General features: G+C 60.9%; 2 protein-coding genes across 6 annotated transcripts in view; one reads left to right on the forward strand and one right to left on the reverse strand.

Moving 5' to 3' along the window:
- ABR (ABR activator of RhoGEF and GTPase) overlaps positions 1–18,575 on the forward strand; it is a 42,253-nt gene extending 23,678 nt beyond the window's left edge. For 2 of the 4 annotated variants that reach the window (XM_082328583.1, XM_082328584.1), the window contains 17 exons: positions 1,388–1,440; positions 1,604–1,744; positions 2,086–2,207; positions 2,317–2,482; positions 2,606–2,728; positions 2,803–2,878; positions 3,023–3,127; positions 3,643–3,717; positions 3,864–3,961; positions 4,076–4,207; positions 12,162–12,221; positions 12,353–12,462; positions 12,745–12,884; positions 13,390–13,524; positions 13,828–13,933; positions 15,678–15,825; positions 16,016–18,575. In XM_082328583.1, coding sequence (XP_082184709.1) covers positions 1,388–1,440; positions 1,604–1,744; positions 2,086–2,207; positions 2,317–2,482; positions 2,606–2,728; positions 2,803–2,878; positions 3,023–3,127; positions 3,643–3,717; positions 3,864–3,961; positions 4,076–4,207; positions 12,162–12,221; positions 12,353–12,462; positions 12,745–12,884; positions 13,390–13,524; positions 13,828–13,933; positions 15,678–15,825; positions 16,016–16,105 — 1,880 coding nt within the window. In that variant the 3' untranslated portion in view covers positions 16,106–18,575. Of the gene's footprint in view, positions 1–1,387; positions 1,441–1,603; positions 1,745–2,085; positions 2,208–2,316; positions 2,483–2,605; positions 2,729–2,802; positions 2,879–3,022; positions 3,128–3,642; positions 3,718–3,863; positions 3,962–4,075; positions 4,208–7,462; positions 7,793–12,161; positions 12,222–12,352; positions 12,463–12,744; positions 12,885–13,389; positions 13,525–13,827; positions 13,934–15,677; positions 15,826–16,015 lie in introns of those variants that run through there. The other 2 variants (XR_014230008.1, XM_082328585.1) reach the window with 2 other exon arrangements.
- A 791-nt stretch (positions 18,576–19,366) lies between these two features.
- TIMM22 (translocase of inner mitochondrial membrane 22) lies at positions 19,367–23,481 on the reverse strand. Of its 2 annotated transcripts, none has more exons than XM_082327940.1 (4): positions 23,195–23,481; positions 22,546–22,742; positions 21,431–21,503; positions 19,367–20,292 (listed from the first exon to the last, which is right to left on the reverse strand). In XM_082327940.1, exons 1-4 carry the CDS (start codon positions 23,421–23,423, stop codon positions 20,216–20,218), a joined length of 576 nt encoding a protein of 191 aa, XP_082184066.1. In that variant the 5' UTR covers positions 23,424–23,481; the 3' UTR covers positions 19,367–20,215. The 2 variants fall into 2 exon arrangements, with proteins under 2 accessions (XP_082184066.1, XP_082184067.1); XM_082327941.1 differs by having other exon boundaries at positions 20,209–20,292; positions 21,427–21,503.
- Positions 23,482–24,553: the final 1,072 nt, after the last annotated feature.

A 24,553-nucleotide genomic window follows, 5' to 3' on the forward strand; every position in this document is an offset into this window, starting at 1 on the left:
GGGCAAGCGGCACCTTTCCCTCCTCTCCCCCAGCCTGAAGCTGAGCTCTGCTTGGCCCCAGCAGTTTGGGGAAGTCGTCTGAAGCAAAGGGGAAACCCAGAGGCATCAGCCTGGGTGTAAGCAGCCCTGGGAGGCATGCGAGCGGACTGGTGTGGGGAGCAGCACCGTAGATGTGCTCTGTGCCTTCGCCCACCCAAAGAGCTCGGGGGGAGGAGGAGGAGGGTCTGGCTGTTTGGGGTGAAACGTGCCTCTGAAGAGCTCCCGGGGCCAGTTTCCCACTGGGAGGGTGTGCAGCAGGCGAAAGGGGGTGTCTGTGCCTTGTGTGTGGGGCAGCTCGGCCCCCCTGCCCCAGCCGGAGCTGCAAATGCAGGGACGGGGGGGTGCAGGGAGGGGACACAGGGCAGCGGTGCTGGGACGATGCCTCGGCCCCTGGGGTCTCTGTAGGTGGGGGTTTTGCTGCCAATGGGGCAGGCTGGGTTCCCCTTGCACCTAAGACTGGCTGGAACAGGGGGATACAGGGTGTCTCATGGGGTGGCAGAGCCCCGTGAGGGCAGGTGGGGAAAGGACCCGCTGCTGAGCCAAAAGGGAAACCGAAAAAGCTGCCGGCTGCTGGGGGCGATGAGCAGCTCTCCCGCTCCACAGCCACCGCACAGCAAGGTGGTGGTGCCGGTGGCTGCGCTGCGCCCGGGGAGGTCCTTCACCCCAGAGGGGGATGCGCTGGCACAGTTGTGGTGGGGACGTCCCACAGCTGGTGGCAGTCAGGGCAGAGCAGTGTTTGCGACGGTCCCTCCAGCTTTGCCACCCGTGACCTGTGGCGGCAGAGGGGAGGAGGACATGGTGTCTGGGTCGGTGTCCCCATCGTGCCCTGTCCTGGGGCAGGGACAGATCTTGCCAGCACAGGGCCGTGGCTGGAGCAGAGCGTCATGCGGGAAGTGCCACACGGCAAGCACCGTGCAGCAGTTGTCCGGGCTTGTCACCCCAGCAAGGACCTCTCAGGCGCCCGCGCTGCTGGCGAAACCCCTTGGGTGCAGCCCCGAAATGAAGGTGCATGTCGGGCAGCTGCCAGCACTGGGCTCTGCCCTTGCTCCGCACACCAGCCCGGCCGTGGTTTCTCCTGCCTCTGGCGCAGCAGGGCACGACGCTGTGGCCTTGAGCCTTGGCTGACCACCGCTCTGGGCAGTAACGTGATGGTCCAGCTGACTCCATGCAGAATGGCCCCCAGATGCTCGCCCAGGGCTCCATGCAGACCTGGGGGTCTCTGGGCATCTCATTTCCCCTCTCTGGGCATCTCCTTGCCCCTGCGGGATGCGGCACTGGCCCTTGCGGGTGGGAGAGGGGCTAGGGCCCTGGGGGCGGGTGGCTACTGACACCTCCTCTCTCCCTGCAGCGCTGCTGTACAAACCCATCGACCGGGTGACGCGGAGCACCCTTGTCCTGCATGTGAGTGTGATGCCAGTCCTGGGGTGGGGGGTGGCAGGGGGCTCTACCCCCATTGCTCCTGGGAACCCGCAGCTGTGGGGAGGGCTGCTGGGGGGTCTCTGGGGTGGGTGCTGCAGGCAGGGCAGTACCCTCAGGCTGTTCAACCATGCCTGTCCCCTTCCAGGATCTCCTCAAACACACTCCGGCCGACCACCCCGACTACCCGCTGCTCCAGGACGCCCTCCGCATCTCGCAGAACTTCCTCTCCAGCATCAATGAGGACATCGATCCCCGGAGGACAGCGGTCACCACCCCCAAGGGGGAGGTGAGCCAGCGGGGTGGGCAGTGCCTGGGCGCAGGGTGAGGGCTGAGCCCTCTGCCAGCCCCTGGCTGGTGTCTTCACCCTGAGGAGCTGCATGGTGCTTGGCCAGGAGATGGAGGGTTTCCTCTAGACGCAGTCCTGGGTGCAAGGTTAGGGCTCTAACTGGTCCTTGCTGCTTGCTGGCACCCTACTGAGAGTATGGGACCCAAAATAGCACCCAGAGGACATGGACCTTCCCATGCCCTTGTTGATTTAGCCGTGGAGAGGGACAGGAGCATCCGTCCCCTGTGGTTTGTTGGCCTTTGCTCCCTGCCCACTCTCACGCCAGCCCTGCTGCCCCGCAGACCCGGCAGCTTGTCAAGGATGGCTTCTTGGTGGAGCTGTCGGAGGGCTCGCGGAAGCTGCGGCACGTCTTCCTCTTCACCGACGTGCTGCTCTGTGCCAAGCTGAAGAAGACGGCAGTAGGGTAAGGAGGGTGCTGGGCATGGGGGGAATGTGTCACAACCCTCCGGTGGGCAGAGGGACATGCCAGGAGGGGGATCAGGCATCACTCAGCGCCCACTCCCCGGCCGCAGGAAGCACCAGCAGTACGACTGCAAGTGGTACGTGCCCCTGGCCGACCTGGTGTTCCCCTCGCCGGAGGAGTCGGAGCACTGCCCGCAGGTCCACGTCATCCCCGACCACGAGCTGGAGGACATGAAGATGAAGATCTCAGCCATCAAGAGCGAGGTGCAGAAGGAGGTGAGAGGAGGGTGTGGGTGGTCGGGGAGGGCGTCAGACCTGCTGGCAGGGTGGGTGCCTTCCTCTGGAGACATGGGGGGCTGGGGGCACCTGCAAAAGCTCCTGTCCACTCCCTGCCTGCAGAAAGCCAACAAGGGGCAGAGCCGGGCCATCGAGCGCCTCAAGAAGAAGATGTTTGAGAACGAATTCTGGCTGCTCCTCAATTCGCCCGCCATCCCCTTCCGCATCCACAACCGCAACGGGAAGGTGAGGAGGGCGGGCTGGGGGCCGGGCTCAGCCCTGCCTGCGCACAGCCTGCCGCATTGCCCTCTTTCTTGCAGAGCTACCTCTTCCTGCTGTCATCTGACTATGAGAGGTCCGAGTGGAGGGAGGCCATTCAGAAACTGCAGAAAAAGGGTAAGTTTGGGGCTGCCAAGGCCCTTTTGGGGCTCCTGGCCCCCCCTAGGGACCATGAGGAGGTCCCACAGGATCACAGCCTGCTCGGTCCCTGGGCCAGCACTGGCTGCATCCCTCTGAAGCTCCTCTCCTGTCCTCTCCCAGATCTCCAGGCCTTCGTCCTGAGCTCGGTGGAGCTGCAGGTGCTCACGGGATCCTGCTTCAAGCTACGCACCGTCCACAACATCCCGGTCACCAGCAATAAGGACGGTGAGTGTCCGCTGGACTGGTGGGTCCCTTTTTGCCTCCAGATGATGCCAGGGAGGAGCTGCAGGGTCCCTCAGCTGGAGCAGGGTCCCTGCTCAGGGACCCTGGCTGTGCAGGGGGACAGCTACCCACCAGGTGGCACTGCCGGAGCAGCGTCGGGCTCCCAGGCAGAGCAATCCCGGCTGCAACATGGGGCTGCTTTTGGGGTCTCTCCAGCACCCCCATGGGCTGGGTAGGACCAGGGTGTCCCCAGGACGAGACCCTGCCAGCCCTACTGGGAGCCTTCCCCAGGGCTGTCCAGCAGCAGGAGAGCTCAGGATGTCCAGCAGGGATGATCGGCAGCAGGGCTATATGTGTCCTCTTCTAGACCTTGGGGATATATATTGGGGTGTCATGGCAGGCACCTGGTGCTTGCTGTGGCAAAGGCTGCCTCAGGGACAGCCAGCCCCGTGTGCTGGCCCCGGGGTGCGGGAGGTGGCAGCTGAGCCCTGACACAGCTTCTGCTCTCCCCGCCGCAGACGATGAGTCCCCTGGGCTCTACGGGTTCCTGCACGTCATCGTCCACTCCGCCAAGGGCTTCAAGCAGTCTGCCAGTAAGTGTGGGTGCCCACCCTTGCTCGGAGGGGCTGGTGCCAGTGGGGGAGCTGGGGTCCAGCATGTGGCCCCACTCTGCCCACAGCGACCCCCTGGGAGCCGGTGGGGATGTTTGTCGGGCACTGAGGGGTGTCTGCTCCCCCAGACCTTTACTGCACGCTGGAGGTGGACTCCTTTGGCTACTTCGTCAGCAAAGCCAAGACCAGGGTTTTTCGGGACACCACCGAGCCGCAGTGGAACGAGGTGAGAGGAGAGTGGGATGCAGGGAGGGGACTGTGCTCCCCCTTTCCCTTCCAGCCCCAGTTTTGAAGCTGCTCTGGGGTGCTGGAGCTGAGCCACCCTCCCTCCACACCTCAGGAGTTTGAGATCGAGCTGGAGGGCTCCCAGTCCCTGCGTATCCTCTGCTACGAGAAGTGCTATGACAAGACGAAGCTCAACAAGGACAACAATGAAATCGTGGACAAGATCATGGGCAAGGGGCAGATCCAGGTACGCACTGGGGCTTTTGGACATCTCACCCGATGTTTTGCCTCTTGGGGCCAGGCACCTGGGCTGGGAAGGTTGCCCTGGGGTGATGTGTGGGATGGGAGATGCCTGGCAGCATGGGCAGGCAGCTCTGCTTTTGGGAGCCGGGTACAGGGATTATGGCCCAGGGTTGAAGGCAGCGAGGTGGGTGGGCATCAGGCATGTGGGTGATGGTCCCAGGGCGCAGCGGCTGCAGGAGGTGGGACAAAGTGAGAGGGGGCCTTGCGGAGGTGGCAAAGCCAGTAGCCATCCCCCAGACATGCGTCCAGCCCCAGCTGGGCTGGAAGTGTTTCTGTTCGGCCATGCTCCATACCGCAGCCCCAGTGAGGGCTCTGAGCATGCAGCTCCCCGTCCCTCCCTGCCAGCCGTGGCTGTCCCCCTCTGCCACCATCTGCCTCCCCTGCACCTCCATCAGCTGCTGTTATGGCAACGAGGGTTTCCAGGGCAACAGCTGAGCCACCTCTGATTGGCAGTTGCCAGGCAGGGAGGATGGAGGCCTGGACTGCCCTGAGATGCTCCCAGGTGAGCAGGACCTGGAAGGTGGAGGAGGGGGGCAGGCAGCCCCCAGACCCCACATCCCCCCAGCACCTGCCTTGGCCAGGCTGCAGGGAGGCCCAGGGCAGGAGGGATGGTTCAGGATGGGGTGCCCCTGTGTTTTCCTGGTGGGGACCCCCAGTCTGGCTGCCGTCCCCCCTGTGCTGGGGACAGCGTCATGCCCAGGACACAGCCCTCGACCTAAGGCTGCTTCAAAGGGCCTGGCGCAGCCACTTGCTCCGTGGGAAAGTGGTTGAGGGCAGGTCCCCGGGGAGCAGGGAGCAGCACGGAAATGCTGCTGGGACGGGGACACTGTGGGGGGACGGCACCACACCGGGTGCAGGATGGGAGATGGGGGCTCGGCCTCACCAGTGGCTTGTTCATGCCTGAAATCACCCGTCTGTCGCCCCCTCCCTGGGGGAGCAGCGGCATGAGGGTGGCACTGGGCCAAGCGGGAGGGCTGGGGCAGGGAAGGGGCTCGGTGCCCTGCAGGAATCAGCCCAGCTGCGCTCTCGGAAATAGCCTGGGTCAACAAACATGAGTCACTCTGGGAGACGCGGGGGTCGGGACAGGGACAGCACAGCTTGTCCCCGCTGTGCAAAAGTCGTGGGGGAAGAAAGGGAGAGAGGGGAGGAGAGAAGGCCCTGGGGCTGCTTATCCCAAGGAGGACCTGGCTGGACAGAGCAGTGTCAGGGCTGGGGCTGTCCCGCTGCCACCGAGAGCCACAGCTCGGCCCCTGCCCCGGGAGTGAGGTGGGTGGCAAGGCAGGGACGGAGCAGCATGGCTACGGGTGGGATGGGCAGTGCTGCTCATGGGGCTGTGGGTTGTGGCCAAGCCCCGCTGCTGCCCCCATGCCCTCTGCCCTGAGCTTTTCAGGCACCAACGCTGCCCCGGATGGTCCTTACCCCAGCCGGTCCCTGGGCTCGTTGTGAGCTGCTGCTGGTTCCAGTTAGCAGCAGGAGTAGGAGACACTGGGAGCACTGAGGTCAGCAGCTCAACAAATGCCTGTGGTGTCTGGGGGGGCTGCCAGGATGGCTGAACCCCCACTGCATAGCCGGCGCTGTGCCCGCTGCCCAGCTCTAATCTGATGGCCCAGGCACGTGGGTTGGCCACGAAAGCAGCTTAGTGGCATCATGGGCTCGCAAGAGTGGGCCAGCGTGCAACGGGGACACTGCAGCCCGTCTGCGGGGAGCAGCGGGGGCCTCCTGAGGCTGTGGATGTGCCATGGGTGGGAGTCATGTCTTGCCAGACCAGAGGACGTGGCTGGGTCCACGGAGGGGCTGGGGTTGGCACCAGTCTCCCTTCAAGCATCCTGGCAATGAGCCCCGAGGGCTCTGTGGCATGGCGAGCATTGGACCCCTGCCCCACACCCTGTGCCACATCAGGACAGCTCTGCTGCAGCTCCCACTTGGCATTAACCCCGTTTTGTTGTCGTTAACCTCGTTTTGCATGTGGTTTCCGAGGCTTGGACATGCCGTGATCGGGGTAGAGGTGCCGTGGGGGGGCTTGTGTCCCCATGGGGGGCTCGTGTCCCCAGCACTGCAGGGCTCAGCCCTGCTCTGAGCTGTCCCAGTCGCTCCCAGCAGACAGACTGCCTCACGTGGGGCTGTGTCCAGTGGGTGCTGGCAGGGGTGCCCGGGTGCTGTGGCAGGCTGGCAGACAGATGCTGGGGGTAGGCAGAGCAGGCTGCGGGTGCTTGTGCCCACATTGCAGAGAGGGGAGCCTTGGTCTGGCCCCTGTGCCCTAGGGTGGGTGAGGAGACAGGCAGTGGGTGCATGAAGGGGGTATCGGGGTGATGCCAGGGGGCCGGGGCCGGATGGAGCAGCCCCTTACCCAGCCCCCATTTGATGCACAGGGGGGATGCGGCTGGCGAAGTGGAACCTGTGTTGTCATGGGCACGGTGCCTGCTGTACCCGCAGGGAATAGCTGCCTGTCCGTCTGTCCGCCTGGCGCTGGGCTGGCAGAGGCTTCAGAGGGGGAGATTTGTGGTGTCGGGGCTCCCTGGACCTGTGGGGACCCCCAGGGTGACCCATGTGGACTCAGGGGGCTGCTGAGTGGACTCAGGGGGCTGCCGAGGGCTGGACCTGGGGGCACTGTGGGTCCCCCCCACCCACCCTGCACCTCGCCATGTTCCTGCCTGTCAGGAGAAGCAGCGGGCAGGCAGGCAGGGACCCTTCCAGGGCTGGGGCGCAGGGCAGAGCCCTGCCTGCACCCCATCCCGCTGCCCTGCAGCCCTGCCTCACCGCATCACCCCCTGGCAGCGGGGCTGACAAAAGCCAGGGCAGGCTGGTGGGGGGGCGCCGGGGGGGGTCTCCGCCTGTCCCTCGGCCTGACAGGAGACCCCAAAAGTCCCATGCCCGTGCCTCTTCCCGAGACCGGGAGGCCCAGCCTGGCTCCTCCGCGGAGCCGGGGACGCTGCGGCCGACAGCGGCGCTGCCTCCTGGGGCCGCGGCTGCCGATGGCGCAGAGAAGCGGGTACCGGGGGGTAGCGGGGGGACCGGCGGCGGGGAGGCCGGGCAGCCCCTGCAGCCTTCCCGAGCAGCGGCAGGGCGAGAGTTAAACGCGTGGGGGCCGGGGGGGGGGGGGGGGGGGGCTGCCTTTGAGTCACTTCCTCGAAGGGGGAGGGAGGCTTTTGGGGCTGCCGAGCCGCCTCTCGCCAGCCTGGCTCACACCCTGAAGATGAGCCCTGCCCGCTCGCCTCCCCGCCGCCCCAGCCGCGCTCCCCTCGCCGCTCCCGGCCGCCGCTGACCTCTCCCGCCCGGAGCAGAAGGGATGTGGGTGCTGTCCTAACCCGACCCCAGCCACCCGCCCCGGGCCCTCCCGGCCGCCCTCCTCTCGCCTCCCGGAGCCGAAGCGGTCGTCGCGATGACCGAGGTGCTGGTGCAGCCGGAGGGCAGCCCCGGCCCCGTGGGCGAGCGGCCGGAGCACGGCGTGGAGGAGCCCGAGGGGAAGCGACCCCCCAACACGGGTGCCCGTCTCTGGGGCAGGGTGCGCAGCAAGCTGCTCCGGCAGAAGGTGCCTCTCGGGGTGCGCGGCGCGGGGACGGCTGGGGGGGGACGGTGGCAGGGACCAAATGGGCTCTGGGACAGCTTTGCCGTGTTGCCGGGCTCTGCTCTGTGTGGTGGCTGTGGCTTTTTTGGCTGGTGGCTTTGTGGGGTTGCAGGGGGCTTCTGATATGGAGGGGCTGTATTGCTTGTGGGGAGAGGGCTGTGGGGTCCGTGCGTGGAGCGAGGAGGCTGTTCGGGTGCTTTGGGAGCTCTTAGAAGCAGTTAGCAGCCTGTGGAGTGCTCGTTTCCCTCCTTCCCTCTCCCTCTGTGTGCTGGGGGGCCGGGAGGGCTGAGCCATTTGTGCTGGGGGGTCCTGCGGATGCAGGGGAGCTCCCATGCCCAGCCCTGGGGCTCGCCCAGGAGGCAGCGATGCTTGCAGGCTGCCTGGGGCCGTGGCCCCAAGCACCCGGTGCCTGTGTACCCCTTCTAACCAGGACACTGCTTGGCTTGCAGCCCCCCTCCCCGGGTCCATCCAGGCTCCCCTGAGCTCACAGCTGTGTCGCAGGCCCATCAGCCGGTGCTGCCCACATTTGTGGCAGGACGGAGGGCAGCGGTGGGCAATGGAGGTGATGAGGGAGGGGGACAGCACCGTTGCAGCCTGTCCCAGAGCCCTCGCAATCTCATGGGGGACTCCGGGGGTTTCCCAAGCTGCTGGCTCGGGGCTTGGCTGCAGGCAGGAGCTGCTGGGCACGTGGGGGTTCGGTTTGGCAGCAGCGGGGCTGAGGTTTGCTCAGCGGCGGGGCTGCCGGCGCGGCGACGGGGCTGCCTGTGACGCAGAGACATTAACCTCGATTCTGTGCCACCGCTGCTCCCGCAGAGGGGATTAAGGGGCAGCGAGGGCTGTACGGGGAGGCTGCGCAGTGGGGGCCGCTGGCTGTTGCTGGGTCAAAACACGAGGGGGTTTCTTTTCCCAGCCCCACACGTTCCCACCGTGGCCACTGGCTTTCCTGCCTGCTGCCAACTGGGAGCACTGGTCACGGTGTGCTGTGGGTGCCCACAGCTTCTTGGGTCGCTCTCAGACAGGGCTGTGAATCGCAGCTTTTTTTGAGACTGTGCTTTGCCACCAGCAGCGTTCGCTGGTGCGGGGGCCGCTCTGCCCCCACGGCACGGAGCGACTTGGGGACCGCCTGTTCCCTGGGGAGGGAGCTGCTGGCACGGGGGTCTGGTGGGGGCATCTCCTGCCTGGCAGAGCCAGGGCAGCTGCGGGAGGCCAGGCTGGGGTGGCCGTGGGTGCCGTGCTAATGGGAAGTGACCCTGGTTGAAGCAGCTCCCCCCGGATCCCGCTCCTCAGGATCGTGGCGGAGATGGCCTCACCGGCTGAGTCACTGGTTTGCTCCCGATGGCTTCACCCCGGCTGATGGTTGAGTGACCTCATGGGCGTGAGGCACAAGGAAGGGATGTGCCCAGCCTGGCAGCCTCTACCCTGCCACAGCATCCCAGTGCTCAGGGCCCTGGAGAGCCACCACGAGGGTTTGGAGCCATCCCAGCTCCTCACCTGGGAGCACCGGGGACCTGGCACTGCCTAGGTCTGTCTCAGCTGCCGCTGCCTGCGCAGGAGCTGTATCCGCGATGAATGGCTTGAAGGTGCCTTGAGGACAAAAATCCCAGGATGTGGCCTCGTCCCCTTGAGTCCAGTCGCCCCATGCATGGGACAAGCAGGAGGCAGGGGCTGCGGGAGGCAAGCACCAGCAGAACTCGGGGGGCCCTCTGCGAGCAGAGTCTCCCCAGGATGCATGAAGCTCTGCAGGGCTGCTGGAATGCTCATCGCCTGCCACACTGCCACCTTTCCCTCTGTGACCAGGGGCCTCGTCCTGCAAGCAAACACCTCTGGATAATTTGGGAAAATGGGATGATAGCACATCCCTGCAGCTGGGCCCCGGGGGTGTTTCACCTCACCGTCGATGAGCGTGGCACCGTGGTGGATGCTGGCCTGGGCATGGATGCTGTGCTGCTGCTGAGAGTCCCCTGAGACGCAGGAGGGAGCAGCCTGGAGAGACACTGGTGACTCGGCTGAGCCGTTTCCCCAGGCACAGGCTGGTGTTTGAAGCCGGCTGAGTGCTGAGCTGCTAAAGAGGAGCCGACGTCTGGGACAGCAGCATGTCACTTGTGCCATCCTGCACAGTGCTGGCAGGGAGGCTGTTCCCTGCGGCTCCCAGGCCAGCAGTTCCCCACCAGCCTGGGACGACCCTGCGCCATGCTGGAGCAAGGCAGCTCCCTTTGGAGGAGAAGGAGATGGTGGTGGTAGCTGAGACGGGGTGTTTGCCAGCACCGCGTGGGCCAGAGCTGCCTCTGGTACTGTGGGTGGATGCTCCCATCTGTCTCCCACGCCTGGAGATGAAGCATCGGCCGCGGCTTTGCTTCCTGCGGGGAGCGGGCAGCATGGCGGTGCCGCCCGCTGTGCGGGGTGCCAGTGGTCAGGGCTAGAGGGGCCCTGGGGCCAGGCCACAGCCCGGTGCCCTGCGGGTGCATGGGGACCTGCACCAGCTGGAAGGGAGCATGGGCTGGTGGTCCCAGCTGAACTAGCTCAAATTCGAGGCCATGCTGGCTGCTGCGGGGAGCTGGATGGGGACGATTCTGCCCAACCCGGGGCAAGTGGCTGCGGGAAGATGGTATGCTTGGGGTAAGGTCTGCGGTGCTGGCGGCAGCCAACCTGGCTTTTATTAAAGCTTTCTTCAGAGCCCTGCTAAAGCCCTTCCAGATGTGAGCTGCTAGGGCCATCGGAGCCAGGGGGACTCGAGGGACAGGGATGGGGAAGACGTATGTGGTGGTTGCAATTAAACTTGTGTTGCAGAGCAGGGAGGCCCATGGCTCCCAACTTGGCCGGGGGGCGAAGGGCTTTGCTGCCGCGGACTGGGGCTCGCAGGGTTGGACGCTGCCATGAGCTGGCTATATGTGGGGGAAAGGAGTGAAAGCCTCATGGGACAGGTGGCTTTGTGTTGGCATTGGCTGTGGTGGGGGCATGGCAGCACCATGGGGGGATCTGGTGCTGGGGAGGGAACATGGGGGAGTTGGAGTGGCAGGGCTGGGGTTGGCGGCAGTCTGGCTGCAGCCTCATGATCCTGGCATCCAAACCTGCTGCAGGGCTCCCTGGGAGCCCAGGGCAGCTGCAGCCTTCCTCCTCCTCCTCCTCCTCCCGCTCCTGCTGTTCCCAGCAGCCGCAGGACTGGTGAGGCTGGGGCAGGGGCTCTGGGGAGGGCTCCATGTTAGGAGCCATCCCTATGCCATGCTGGAGACCGCAATGTTTTCCATGGCACCACGGCCACCAAGGAGCTGCTCAGGCTCACCGTGGCACGGGGCTGGGCATGGGGTGATGCCATGGTACTGGGTCTGTGCCGAGAGCCAGGGCAGCTCGAGCCTGTCCTCGGGAGCATGAGGTCCTGGTGTGCAAGAGGGACATGACGGACCCCAGGGTCCCCCCCCATCATGATGTGCAGTGGTTTCATGGACAGGCAGAAGCTGGGGCAGGGAACAGCAGCTCCACGGCTGGAGCAGCAGCTCTGGACATCTTTGCGCTCGCCCGGAGCATCTCCCGAGCCAGCAGCTGTAGGAAACCCCTGCGTCCTTGAGGAGTGACCCCACACGCTTGGCGTGAGCCTCGACTGGCAGCTGCGCACACGCGGCCCTGGGAGCCCCCATCAGCCCCTGCCAGCTCCCACATCCCATCCCCTTCCCCGAGGGGACATTAGTGCCGGGCTCTGCCCCGCTGCCTGCCCGTGCATTACAGGGATCGATGGGGCTGGATCGATACTGCCGGCTGGGGACCAAAAAGCCCCAAAAGGCAATTGCACCCGCCTCTGCCCAGCCCTGGGGCCTGGCGCCTGCTGCGGCGCGTGCTGGGACCTTGGGAACACCAGCACCTCACCACAGCGGCCGGGCGCCGGGGCAGCGTCACCAAGTCCCCTGCTAGCCCCAAAGCCAGAAATAGCGGAGCCCGTCATTCCCAGGGGTTATAAATAGCCTTGGCTATGGGGAGATGTTGTTTTTCTGCACGGAAAACGCTGCCCTAGTTCTGTTTCATCAATCTGCTGCCAGAAATAGTCCTGATTTCTTGGAAATTTCTTGCTGCTAGGGTGTGGGTTAAAGCGCTGCCTCGCGGGGGCATAGGGGGGACCAGGCAGGGAGGCTGAGCCCACCCGGCTTTGGGGCACGGCCAGAGGGACCCCAGACCTTCCCCTCTCCATCCTCCTGCCACGGGCAACACATTGCCACGGAAGAGCGTGGCCTGTGCCTGACACTGTCTGTGGGTCGGGGGCTTCAGGGGCCGCTGGGCTGGGGCGGCAGCGGGGCTGGCATGGGGCTGTGTCCCCACGGAGCTCACACACCATCTCTCCTCGCAGCTGGACCCACAGGCCGTGCAGACGAAGAACTGGCACATGGACGTGATTGAGATGAACGGGGTAAGTGGGGCTGCGGGGACACACAGCCCCTTGCTTTGATGGCCCCTTTCCCAGGGCTGGGCCGTGTCCTCGTGCGACACGGAGGCGGTGGGCCAGGGCTGGGCTGCTGGGACTCACCCCGTCTCCCGCAGATCAAGGTGGAGTTCTCCATGAAGTTCACGAGCAGAGACATGAGCCTGAAGAGGACCCCGTCCAAAAAGCAGACTGGTGTTTTTGGGGTCAAAATCAGCGTTGTGACAAAGTACGTGTGGGCCTGGGGGCACTGATCTGTTCCAGTCCCTGTGGGCTTGGGGCTGGGGGACTCGGGGGACCTGCCCCGTCCTTGCAGCATGTCCCCTTGCTCCCACCAACACCAGGAGAGCTCAGCTTTTGCTGTTTGCTGGGGACTTGCCCGTTCCTTCGCCAGCCCCATCCCTCCCACCCAGCATGCCCATCCTGCCCCTGGCCCAGGGTTGGCAGGGCTGGGCTGGCTATGGCGGTGTCCCCCGGGAATCTCTGCTCACACCTCTGCTTTCCGAGCCAGGCGCGAGCGCTCCAAGGTGCCTTACATCGTGCGCCAGTGCATCGAGGAGGTGGAGAAGAGGGGCATCGAAGAGGTCGGCATCTACAGGATCTCTGGGGTAGCCACTGACATCCAGGCATTGAAGGCTGTCTTTGATGCAAGTGAGTGTTCTGGGGGACGGCCACCCTTCGCATCGTGTTCTCCTGGGAGGGTTCACAGGCATCGGGATTCCCCCGGTCCCCTGCCCTGCAAGCCCAGGGTCTGGTTATTGCACTGCCCGTGTGCAAAAGTTGCTGGTGTGCCCAGGAAGGGTCTGGGGGCGAGCAGGAGGGTGTAGCTGGGAAAGCAAACGCCCAGAGGTCCCAGCCTTGTTTGTGCCTTGGTGCCTCTGAGCTTGCTGCTGTGCCTGGCCGGCTCCTGGGAGACACTGACTCAGGGCAACGTTGCAAATGGATTTGCAAATTGTTCCATGTCCCGTTGCCCAGCCAGGCGGGAACTGCTCGGCTCTTCCCAGCCCCAGCCTGGCTAAATGGGGCTGTGGACCCAGCAATGCTGTCCCTGCCCTCTGGCCGGCAGCCTGCCCGGGTAGCTGGGGTGATGTGGGGGGTTGAGACCCAGAGGGGAAGGAGGCACAGGAGGCGTCACATGTGGGTGCTCTCTGGACAGATAACAAGGACATCTTGGTCATGCTGAGTGACATGGACATCAACGCTATCGCTGGCACGCTGAAGCTGTACTTCCGTGAGCTGCCCGAGCCCCTTCTCACTGACAGACTCTACCCCGCCTTCATGGAGGGGATCGGTAAGGGCTGGGGGGTGGGGAAGGCGTCGGTGCCCAACCGTGGCTGTTTGGCATTGCCTGCTCCGGGATGGGAGACTCCCGAGGGTCCTTCACAGCTCGGCCCACTCGGTCCTGGCTGTCCTTGCTGGCTCCAGGCCAGCACAGGGCTTGTAGTGCTGCTCCCCAGGGCGCAGGCAGAGCCTTGTGGAGCAAGGCCGGCCACTTGTGCAGTGGCTGCAGGGAGGCATCCAGTCACGGTGGGTCCCACTTCTGCACAAGATGTCACCAGCCCCTGTCCTGAGCCCTCTCCCTCCTTGTCTCCAGCCCTCTCGGATCCTGCTGCCAAGGAGAACTGCATGATGCACCTTCTCCGCTCGCTGCCTGACCCCAACCTCATCACCTTCCTCTTCCTGCTAGAGCACTTGAAAAGGTAACGGCTCGGCTTGGCTCACTGAGCAGGGCAAGCAGCGGCTCCCGGAGGGCTGCCGGGCACAGGTGGGAGGTGGTGCAGGACGGGTCTGTTGTTGCTTTGCCGTGAGGATGGGACGTGAGCAGACTTAGAGCTGCTGCCTGCTTCCCGTGGTGCCTGTGTGGCCATAGGCTGATCCTGAACTGGAGGCAGATGGTGCTGTGCTGGTGCGGACTAGGGCTGCGGGCAGCAGCCAGGGCCAGCAATGGCGGCTTGGTGTTGGGCAGGCAGCAGAGTGCCCCTTTCCTCTTCCAGCCCCTCTGAGAGGGTGCAGCCCCGCTGTGTCCCACCTGCCCCGTCTCTCCGGGCTCTGGCGCGTTCACTGGGGTCCTGGCCAGGCTGCAGCCTGTTCAGGCTGGGGCCCAGCACGCTGTGAGTCCCTTCGGCTGGTGTGGGTGTTGGCTTCCCACGGCTCCTCTCTGTGGACCCTGTAGGATGCTGGAGGGATCCTGGAGCCGTTCTGCCCCACAGAGCAGCCCCTGGTGCCCCAGGGCCACCGGCCACCGTGCCAGCGGGGACTGCGCGGCGCAAGGCCACTCAGGCAGGTCAGCTCTGCAGGGAGCACGCGTCCTCTGGCAGGATGCGGCTCTTGGCTGCCGCAGCCGGCGTGCAGCTGGTTGGACGAGCTCTCCATGGGGAGAGCAGCTGGCCTCGGCACAGGACGGGGAATCAATTGGGAGCTGTGCAGTGTCCCCCTTAGCAGGAAAACTGAGTGCTGCATCCCTTCCCACCAGTCCAGCAGTAGCCCCCGCAAAACGAGGTGCAATAATCCCCGTAACTTGCCTGCAGTGGGTGGCCAAGACCCAGAGATGGTCAGCTCTGCAGACATGTCCCAAAGCTGCAGGTGACACCCCGCATTGCTCATCCTGGGGCGAGTGCAGCAATGCGTGGTTTGCCGGGCTTTATCTTGGCCCAGATGAAGCCCATCCAAACCTGTGGATGGATGGGTCTAGGACTCACTGGGGCCCCAAAACCCACGGAGGGTACGGGGCTGTGGGCAGGGCAGCAGTGCAGCACGCAGAGCCTGGCCAGAGCTGGCCACAAGTTTGGGACTGGGGCTCACAGCTCATGTTACTTGCATCATGAAGCATTTTTTTTTTCTCTGGTTTGGCTAAAACCAAACAGAAAAAGTGATTGATGCTAGGGGGTGGAGAAGGAAAAATCCATTTCCATCCTGAGAACCGGGCACAGCCAGTTCCCACATCTGCTCCCCTGGCTGGGGCTCAACCGTGCAGCCTGTGTCGGCGAGCACAGCTGCCTCCTAACATGGCAGTGTTGTGGCCCTGGTTCCCTCGGTGCAGGCTGGCCGGGGTCCCCCGGGGTCGGAGGGGTAGGGAGCCTTGCGGGGAGTGGGTTCAGGGGGTACGGGCTGGTGCGGGGCTCCCCATATCCTGCCAGGGCTCGGGAAGGGTGGAGGCTCTGCAGCACATAAGCAAGCAAGGGCTTGGTTGCTGCCACATCACACCCGGGGCTCCCGGCCAGGCCCGGCAGCTCCGGCGGAGGCCATGAAGGGGGCAGAGCTCCCTGCCCTGCACCTGGGTTTGCCGGGGGCTGTGAAGGGCAATGGCAAGCCAGGGGTGCCCTGCCAGGGCTGGGAGCTGGGAAAAGGGAGATCAGCACTCACCCCCCGCATCGCCCCGTGGCTGCCCCGCTCCAGGAGAACAGCGTTAGGGGCTCACGCTCCCTCTCTCCCCGTACCCTGCAGGGTAGCTGAAAAGGAGCCCATCAACAAAATGTCTCTCCACAACCTGGCCACGGTCTTTGGGCCGACACTGCTGAGACCCTCAGAAGGGGAGAGCAAGGGACACCTCACCCTGGCCTCCGACATCTGGTCCCACGATGTGATGGCCCAGGTAAGAGCCGTGCTGGCAGCGTGGGGCCACAGCCCATGCCAGCCCCCTGGGGCGGGGAGCAGAGGGGTTTACCTGCCTGTCTGGGTAGGTTTGTCCCTCTTTGCTTGTCCCTCTTTGCACAGGGACAAGCTGGGACATGGCAGCTCTGCCCCTTTTTTGCCTAACCCCCCCCCCCATTTGTGTGCTACAGGTCCAGGTCCTTCTCTACTACCTGCAGCATCCTCCCATCTCCTTCACTGAGCTGAAACGCAACACACTTTACTTCTCCACGGACGTGTAGCCTGCAGGGAGAAGGCACCAGCTGCAAACACTCCCAGCTCCCTGCTGGGGGACATGGACTGGATCGCAGCCCCCCAGGGAGACCAGCCCGGACCCAGGATGGTGCCGCCTGCAGCTCCTGTACAATCGCGTACCAGTGGCCCGGTCCCACCCCAGGCACCGTGCCTCTCTGTAAAGTAGTCGTGTCTTATGTCTCTTCTTGTGTTCAAGAATTGTTTTTATGTATATTTGTTCAACGGAAGAGGTAGTGACTGACAAGGGCTGTGGACACAGGCTTCTCCCCTTGGCTAGTTTTCTCCTGGACTCCTTTCTGCCTGCTCACTCCTACCAGGCACCCCATCTTGCCCAGCTCGAAGCCTGCAGCATCCCACGAGTGCCTGTTTCGCTGCCCAGCTCCCTTGCCCCACACCTGCATGTGCAGCACCGGCTCGCTTCAGAGGCTGGGAGCTCATGGGCTTCCCTCCCCGGTGACGGTGACGACCAGCTCTGCTTTGGCTTGCTGCCTGCGCAAACATTGGACCCCGTGCCTGGATCCTGCTCTGGCCCGAGCAAACCTACGACCATGAGAGCAGAGGAGCAGGGTGCTGCTTTCTCCTCGCCGCATCTCTTCTGGGTGCTTTCAGGCCAGTCCCCTCTACAGCCCTTACCCTGTGCTTTGCCTGTGTGCGTGTAGCATGGCGGTTACTTCCCTCGCTGTTTCTCGCCTCCGAGTAGCGTTTTGGGGTAACCCATCACACGAGGCTGGAGCGAGAGGTGCTGTGCTGGTCTCAATCCACGGCATGCTTGAGGGATGGCCAGCCAGGCAGGTCTGCTCCCTCCGCCATGGGCTGACCCCAGGTCTGTGCTCTGGCACCGATAGGGTCCCATAGGGGCACATGGGTCCCACAGTTTCCCCAACAAGCCTTGGCAGGGCAGGGAACAGGGTCCCTGCCATTTCCGTACGCCCATGTCTCTGCCATAGCGAGGCACGCATGAGTGAGGCGCACACACCGCTGACAGCCCAGCACTACCGTAAGGGCTGCCGACACCGGCTGCGCCCTGTGGCAGAGCCTGCCGGGGCACCAGCGTTCCTGCCATGGCCATGAGGAGGGGGAGGTTTTTGTTTCCCCCCCCTTGGCCTTCCCTGCTGCCCCAGGCACCGGGCAAATGGCAGCATAGAAGTGGCCCTGCCTTGATGCCAGCCAGGCTGCCAGAGGCAAATGCTCTCTGTGGCAGCTGGATGGTCACCCAGCCTGGAAACCAGCGCAGAGGGATGGGAGGAGGAAAGCCTTCGTGGCCCTTGCTGCTGGAGGCAGAAGTGCTTCATTTGCTCTTACTCACAAAGCCGTTGCTGCTGGGCTAGCCGTGCCTGGCCAGCTCAGGTCTGTTTTAGTTAGTAGCTCCAGTTCTTGACCCCCAGGCTGATGGCTGGAGTTGTCACGTCATGTCCCAAGGCAGGACGGCCACATGTCTGTGTTCGCTGCCAGGCTGTGCTCCGGCTGCCCGAGTGCCTGGCTCCCGGTATGTCCCCCACCCTCCCATACTCACAGGTAGGTGCTGGTACCTGTTGGAACACGAAACCTTTCGCTCTGTGAGCCGAGTCCGTGTTCTCGTGGGAAAAGCCCCCTCCCCGACTGCGTTGGCCCTCTGCTCTCCTGTGCCAAATGGAGATGGATGAGAAGTGACCAAGCTTATCCCTGCTAACAGCAGCGTTGCCTTTACCCTCCCGACTAAGAGACTGTTCCAGGTAGAGCCCGGCCGCCTGCCACCAATGCACCAGGTATGTCCTAAGCCCACGTCCCCGGGGAAGGCAGCACCTGCCGGCCCCGCACCAGCAAAGCAACTAAAGGAGGGGAGGTCTTTCAGTCCCCCTCCAAAGGGCTCACACTCCAGACCCTGCTCCTCTTGACTACCAGCTAAACAGAAGGGAAACAGCATTGCAGAAAATAACCAGGCGTCTCTCTTGGCCCTGGACCCAGTAAGGAGGCAGAGTTTTAGATGTGACTGCACAACGGATCCCTGTGTGTGTCTGATTTGTTACATGTGTCCAAGTCTCTGTCCGCGATACTGTCCGCCCAGATGGAGACTCTACAGCCAAATCACCCCTGCGCGACAGTGGCTGGAGGCCCGGTCCACACAGCCCCGGCACGACAGGTTGCAGCCGTCCCCGTGACTGGCTTTTGCTTGTCCTTACAGGAAGGAAAAGAGGGGGGTGGACTCTTGCAGCTACAGGTAGAATAGAACCGTTAATTAATATTTGACTTTCAAAGGTTGTTAAGGATATATTTTTGTTGTGTTCTGTTTCAATTTCTGTAGATTATAAACTTTAAATGGCTGTAAACTATGTGAGGAGAAAAAAAATGTTAATAAAAATGCAAAGCCCCAACATTTGCACAAAAGGAGCCCCATGGTGTTGCTATTTGCACTAGCTGATCACCTTGGCACCACAGCTTCTCTTTCTGTCATGGAAATCTCGCTAGTTGCACTTTAAGCCAGTGGTATAAGCACAGGCATTGTGCCAGACAATTTTTTAAGAGACATCTTATGGTTTGGGCTACATCCTTGCATTTCAGTACATTCTGGAGGAAAAAACCCTGGACTGTCTGGAGCCAGCCTGTTTAATCAGCCCAGAATTACTCAAGCTTAAAATTCAGCTGACTTGCACAGCTTCTGGCCTGAGGATACTGAACAGGCACAGCAAGGGACATCAGGCAATCTGGAAACCTCATCTGACAGATCACATGGTGCTGTCTCCCCACTTCTTTCCATGTGGGAATGGGAGACAATATGCCTCCAAACTGACCACCCTATCAGCCAAACCACCCTGCTAGTATTGCTCTTCCAGGTAAGCAAGTGCTGTCACCATTCTGGGATGTCAAACTGTGGATGCAAAGGAGGGGAAGCAGTTGGAAGAACCCCCATTAGGTGTGTGCACTGAATCTGAAATTCCGCTGCCTCAAAAAGATGAGGGTGGGTGTTTGCCCTTGTGGAGTGACTCAAGGAAGGTTAAAATCATTCTAAACTATTCGGAGTATAAAAATTATGCACTGAGGTCTGAGAACAGAGCTTGGTTGGAAAAGCAAGAGGGCTAATATGAATGCAAATCAAAAAGGGAACAGCTCCTTGAGCTAGTGAACAGATATTTCGATTTCAGTACCAATGTTCTGCAGAAATAACACTTCGCTTTCCCCATGTAACATTGGGGCACTCAGAGGTGGTACAGGGACATGATGGAAAACAGACTGTGTGCTAAGTGAATGCCCAGTTATCTGTCTAACAATGGTTTATTCTCACAACTTTACTTTCTAATCTCACCATCAAACTGCTGGAACTAATGGTGTGAGCCTATGGCAGTTAAAGCAGTAGCAAGATTACTTGTACTCCCACAGCGAGGTTAAATCAGGCTAGCCAAGTGGCTACAGAGAATTATACTTCTGCAACAACTTCTTTTTTTTTTTCTCCTTAAACAGTTTTGTTCATCTGCCAGTAACCACACGGTTCTAAGGCTAAGGATTCCTTTTTGCTTTTCCCTTTAAGACATGGTAAAGAAATCTGGCGCTCATCTCTGTGCTTGAAATAAGACAAGTTGTACAGATGGTGGTTTGTCTTCAGCTGGTATTTTAAGAAAAACCTGGAACAAACTATTTCTCCACAGATTCTTACCTCTCCCCAACAGAGTAGCAAGCTGCAAACTGATAACTGTTAAACACTTGCAGCACGTTCAAATACACGGTAACCTAAATCACTGCATTTCTTTTTGAAGATTGTCCTCCTGCGTCTTTTGATGCTAGCAACAGACTTAATCAAAATCAGACCCAAAGGATCGAAAAAGCTCAGAGTCCAGGCTTGTTTCCTGGAAACTGACAGTCAGCTGATCTGTCCTGGAGATACTGCTCACTGCGCCTGGCTCCATCCTCGCATACTCCCGCAAGTCTGCCTGAAGCAGCACGCCAGGGCTCAGAGCCAGATTATTGTTAGTCATTCAGGAAAAGCAGCCAACACCATTCAGCTTGCACTGATCAGGACTCCAAAGGCAGTGGAAAGGTAAGCCTGATGGTTCTTCTGCCGTGATGCAGGCTCTTAGCAGCAGCACTGGAACAAAAGGGAAACTTGCTCCCAAGGGATCCCACTGTTACCGTAGATAGTAATCAATTGCAGCGGAGAAAGCGGCAAATCCACCACAGCCGATAACCCCCGCCTTCAAACCAGCTGCAAGGCAAAAAGGGTGGGAAAGAATGAGACAAAATAGGAAAGATATTTTTCCTCCCAGTAACTATCTTACGCTGTGCTGGCTTAAAGAGCTTACACCTGCAGGAACCTGGCAGTCCGCTACCAGGGTCACGCCAGCACTACCAGTGCCCAAGGTGAGGGGGGGAACCTGGCACACGCTGGACTTGCTTAAACTACCATGGCTGGACTAGCACGGCACGCTGGCTGGGCGCTGTGTTGCTAAGTCTCCCCCCAAGGGACAGAAGAGAAAATGCCAGTGGCCATTGCTGACTTCAGCGCGCTCTGATCTGAGCACTGCAAGTGGCTTTGCTGTCCCTAGGGAGGGATAGAAAGACCAGCTACTGCTTTGAAAGCTCTAAGAGGATTAGGTCCAGGACAGACACAACTTAACAAGCTCAATTAGAAGCACTTTCAAGAGCACTTTCTTTTCTTCTATGCTCTGTGGACAGTTTTTTTTTCTTAAGGAGAGGTGAGAGAAGTTTGATATTTCTGATGAGCAGAGCAGCTCTCTCCCTACTTGGGGCTTTTCTCCAGATGTTGTTAGCATTCAAGGCTTTCCAAAGTCCCTCCTAGTGCCCGCTGAACTAAAATCCCAGTGCTCCTTCTCTTTTACAGCTAAATAGAATTGCCTGTTTGAATGGATACGTGAGAAAGGAGGAAAGCATTTTACACACTGTGTGAATTAACAGAGTTACTGCCAGTGAAGCAGTATATATAAGTAGAGCTGTGTTAACACAAGAGCTGTAGCTTCAGAAAGTTGCTCAGTATGTATTTTTGGCTCCCTCCCCACGACACCACGAAAGAGTGTGGATAGCTAACACCATTTCCCGATTTTTCTTTAAAGTCAATTCTGTTGATTTTCCTTCAATCTCACTGTCCTGTACGACCAAGCCTTCCCTACCCACACAGATCTTTCAAGCTGACAAAAAAGCAATAGAGAGAGCAGTTCTGCCAGTCTGGAGTACAGTCTCATGTTGACATCACCATAACCACATGCAAAGAGATTTGTAACGTGTGTTCTGTTAAGAACACTGCATACTGCGTAATCAAATTTGAGTCTTATCACAGAAATAGGTGGGTTTAGGTATACATATTACACATAGCAGGTACTACCAACCTCTGAAGCCGATTGCTCCTCCTGTGATGCAGCCGCTAATAACACTATTCTTCCAGTCTGACTTTCCACGATACTGTGGAATTAAAAATCACAGTCAACAAGTAAATATGGAATAAACACTCAGTATCTGTACTAATAGCAAGAAAGGTGAAATGACCTTCCAGCCCCTTCTCATCTGAGGATGTTTTTCCCTCTATTCTCAGCAGATGGCCCCCTGTACTCTCAAACATAAGACTTGCAGGACCAGGAGAAGAAGAAGGAACGGGTCACCGGGAGAGGTAATTCAAATCCATATGGTGCAATGCAGTGCTACGGCAAAGATTCTCAGGTGAGCTGATACAGCCCCCAGAACACAGCACTGTGCACTAGCACCAGCTCAGAGATTTTAAAGGCACTATAACTACGAGTGCAACGCTGAGCCTGGCCATGCAGCATGGTTCTCAGCACAGGTAAGAGCCACAGCGCCCTGCTGACAAAGATGTACTATTTCCATAGCCAGAGCACGCTAGTTTTTCACCAGTGCAGAGATCTCTTTGTTCCGCTCCATTGTGCAAGAAGATACACTGTTCTTCTAGATGAGTTAAATAACTGTGTCTTTCAATTAAAAGGCAGTACTCAAATTCGTAACAGGCTAATTTTCCTATTTAAGAAAATGGATGATAGATTTACCACTGAGCTGCACAAGGTCATTTCTTGCTGCAGGGGCAGATGCAAATAGGCCTGTTACTTAAGAACTTTCATCAAAGGATCCCTTTCTGCATATGGAATATTTAGAGGCTCAGATTACCATGTTGCAACTTGCAGTTTGATGTTTTAAAGTAGCAACAAGTACTTGTAGCTAGGGTTTTAAAAAGTAATGCCTCTACTTGCCAATACATTCAGGACTTGAACTGAAAAGGCCTTCGCTACTGCATGCTGTTCTGCTCATTCTGTCAGAGAACAGCAGTTCTGAAGACAGGTCTCAAAGCTGAAAAGCTTTGATGGCCAAGGAACAGAACAAACTAGCCTACTCCCTTGCCCCACTACAAAGGGGATATACATACTTATTTGGATCTAGTAAAAGAGATTAAGTGTACAAGAAAACATTTCTTAATGCTTAAGAAGTTATTACTCACAGATTCTACCACACATTCGGTGCAGGAGAACATGGCACCCACAATGGCAAAGTTCTTTGCGTAGGATATGCCTCGCTGCCCCATATCTTTGAGGACCTCTTTTGCGGTTGGTGTGCGATATGGATCCTTAGGATCAAACCCAACGTTGGTGTCGATGCCAGCTGTGAAGACACCAAACGCGCCTCCCAGAACAAATCCTGTAAAAGACAAAACAGTATAAAATGAACCTTGGCCGGATTTGAGCAGCACATTCCCCGCAGGCACCAGAGCACCTCTGCTCCCCCTGTCTGTCAACGCTGCAGCGTGCAAGGGGCAGCGCAGGACACAAATGGCCTGTCTCTTGATACTACAGACACTGCTGCTGACACCCTCCTTGCTGGCAGCCTGTGCTGTGCTGAGGAAAGGCTGTGAGCACCTCTTCCTTTGCAAGGCAGACAGACAGACAGAGATCTCTCCCTGGGACCTGTGACAAACACTGGAGGAGGCTTAGAGGGAGGAAAATTACACACGGGCGTCCCTGTGCTGCAGCTTCTTCTCCATCCACCCCTTTCCCGACGCCACGGGGGCCCCCCCACTCCCCAGCCGCCCCCGCAGCTGGCTGCCCCGACCCTCCAGCCTTCCCCGGCTCCCTCCACCGCCCCCGCCGCACCTCCCACGCAGGCCAGCGCCGCCTTGAAGGCACAGCTCTCCATGGCCCGCTCCACCATCTTCTGCTCCTCGCTCTTGGGCGGGCTGGGGATGCCGCCGAGGGCGGCGGGGTCCCAGGCGCGGGGCCGCCGCTGCTCGCCCACCAGGTGCTGCAGCAGCAGGCTGTACTGCAGCGGCGGCGGGGGAGGCTCCGGGCCACCCGGAGCGGAGGACGGCGGCGCTGCCGCCATGACCGGCCTCAGACACCCGGCACCGCGCCGCGGCCCACTCGAGGCACCGGTAACGCGACTCCCGGCAGCCGTGGCGGCGCGCGGGGGGCCACGGGAGCTGTAGTTCCGCTGAGGGGAGGCGCCAGCCCGGCCAACGGCGCACGCAGAGGGAACTACAACTCCCGGCAGGCTCCGCGGCGCGGCGCCTCACGGGATTGGCAGTCCCTTGGGACGGAGGGGGACTACATTACCCGGCGTGCTGCGCGCCAGCCCCCTGGCGGCCGTTGGGACCGCTGCAGGTGAGGTGAGGGCTCCGGCGGCTGGAGCATCCTTGAGAGCGGCGGCGGCGGCGGCAGCAGGTGAGCGCGGCTCGGGCTCGGTCTCCGGCTCCGGTTCCGGCTGGGGCAGGCCGGCGGCCTCGCCCGGGGCAGCCCCGTGCTGGCGGAGGGCTGAGGTGCCGCAGTGCGGGACCGAGTCCCACTGCCCTGGCTGAGGTGCGGGGAGGGGGCGGGAAGCTGTGAGGTGTCGCGGCGTCCGCGCCGTTCCCGCGCCGTTCCCCCGCCGTTCCCCCCTGACTGACTTGTGGCTGCGCTGGTGTCTGGGGGCAACAGGTCCCGCACCCCGCGACGGGGCGGGCGGCTGCAGCCTCTCCCCGCGCCACCCCTGGAGAGGCCGGGACGAGGGCAGCCCTCCGGATCCCGGCGGGAAGCGGGGTGGGCGCCGAGCCCGGCTGTCGTTGCCGGTGCAGAGGCCAAGTCCTGCCGAAGCCCTGGCCTCACGGAGCGGCGGGTCAGTGCTGTGGTGCACCTGGGGGGAGGCTGGAGCCCAGGCAGCCTGCGGTTTACCCCAACAGCCTTCAAGCGTCGCCTGAGGTGAGAGCTGGAGCCTCATGGCACCTCAGCGTATCAGCTCCAACCCAGGCTCAGAAAAGATTATCTCCGCTCTTCCATGTTTTCCACAGGCTAGGTAAAAATGCTGGAGTATCAGGCCATCGCCTGTAGCCTTTCTGAGGAAACCTTGGCTGCCTCTGGCATAAAGCGGCAATTTTATTTCAGGACCCCTATATGTCAAGAGGGCTTAGAGAATAACCAAAATCCGTCTTGCGGTCACCAAATGCAAACTTAGCTCATGGCAAATCACATAGAAACCTT

The sequence above is a fragment of the Platalea leucorodia genome, assembly GCF_965183815.1.
Source record: "Platalea leucorodia genome assembly, chromosome: 16".
Lineage (NCBI taxonomy): Eukaryota > Metazoa > Chordata > Aves > Pelecaniformes > Threskiornithidae > Platalea > Platalea leucorodia.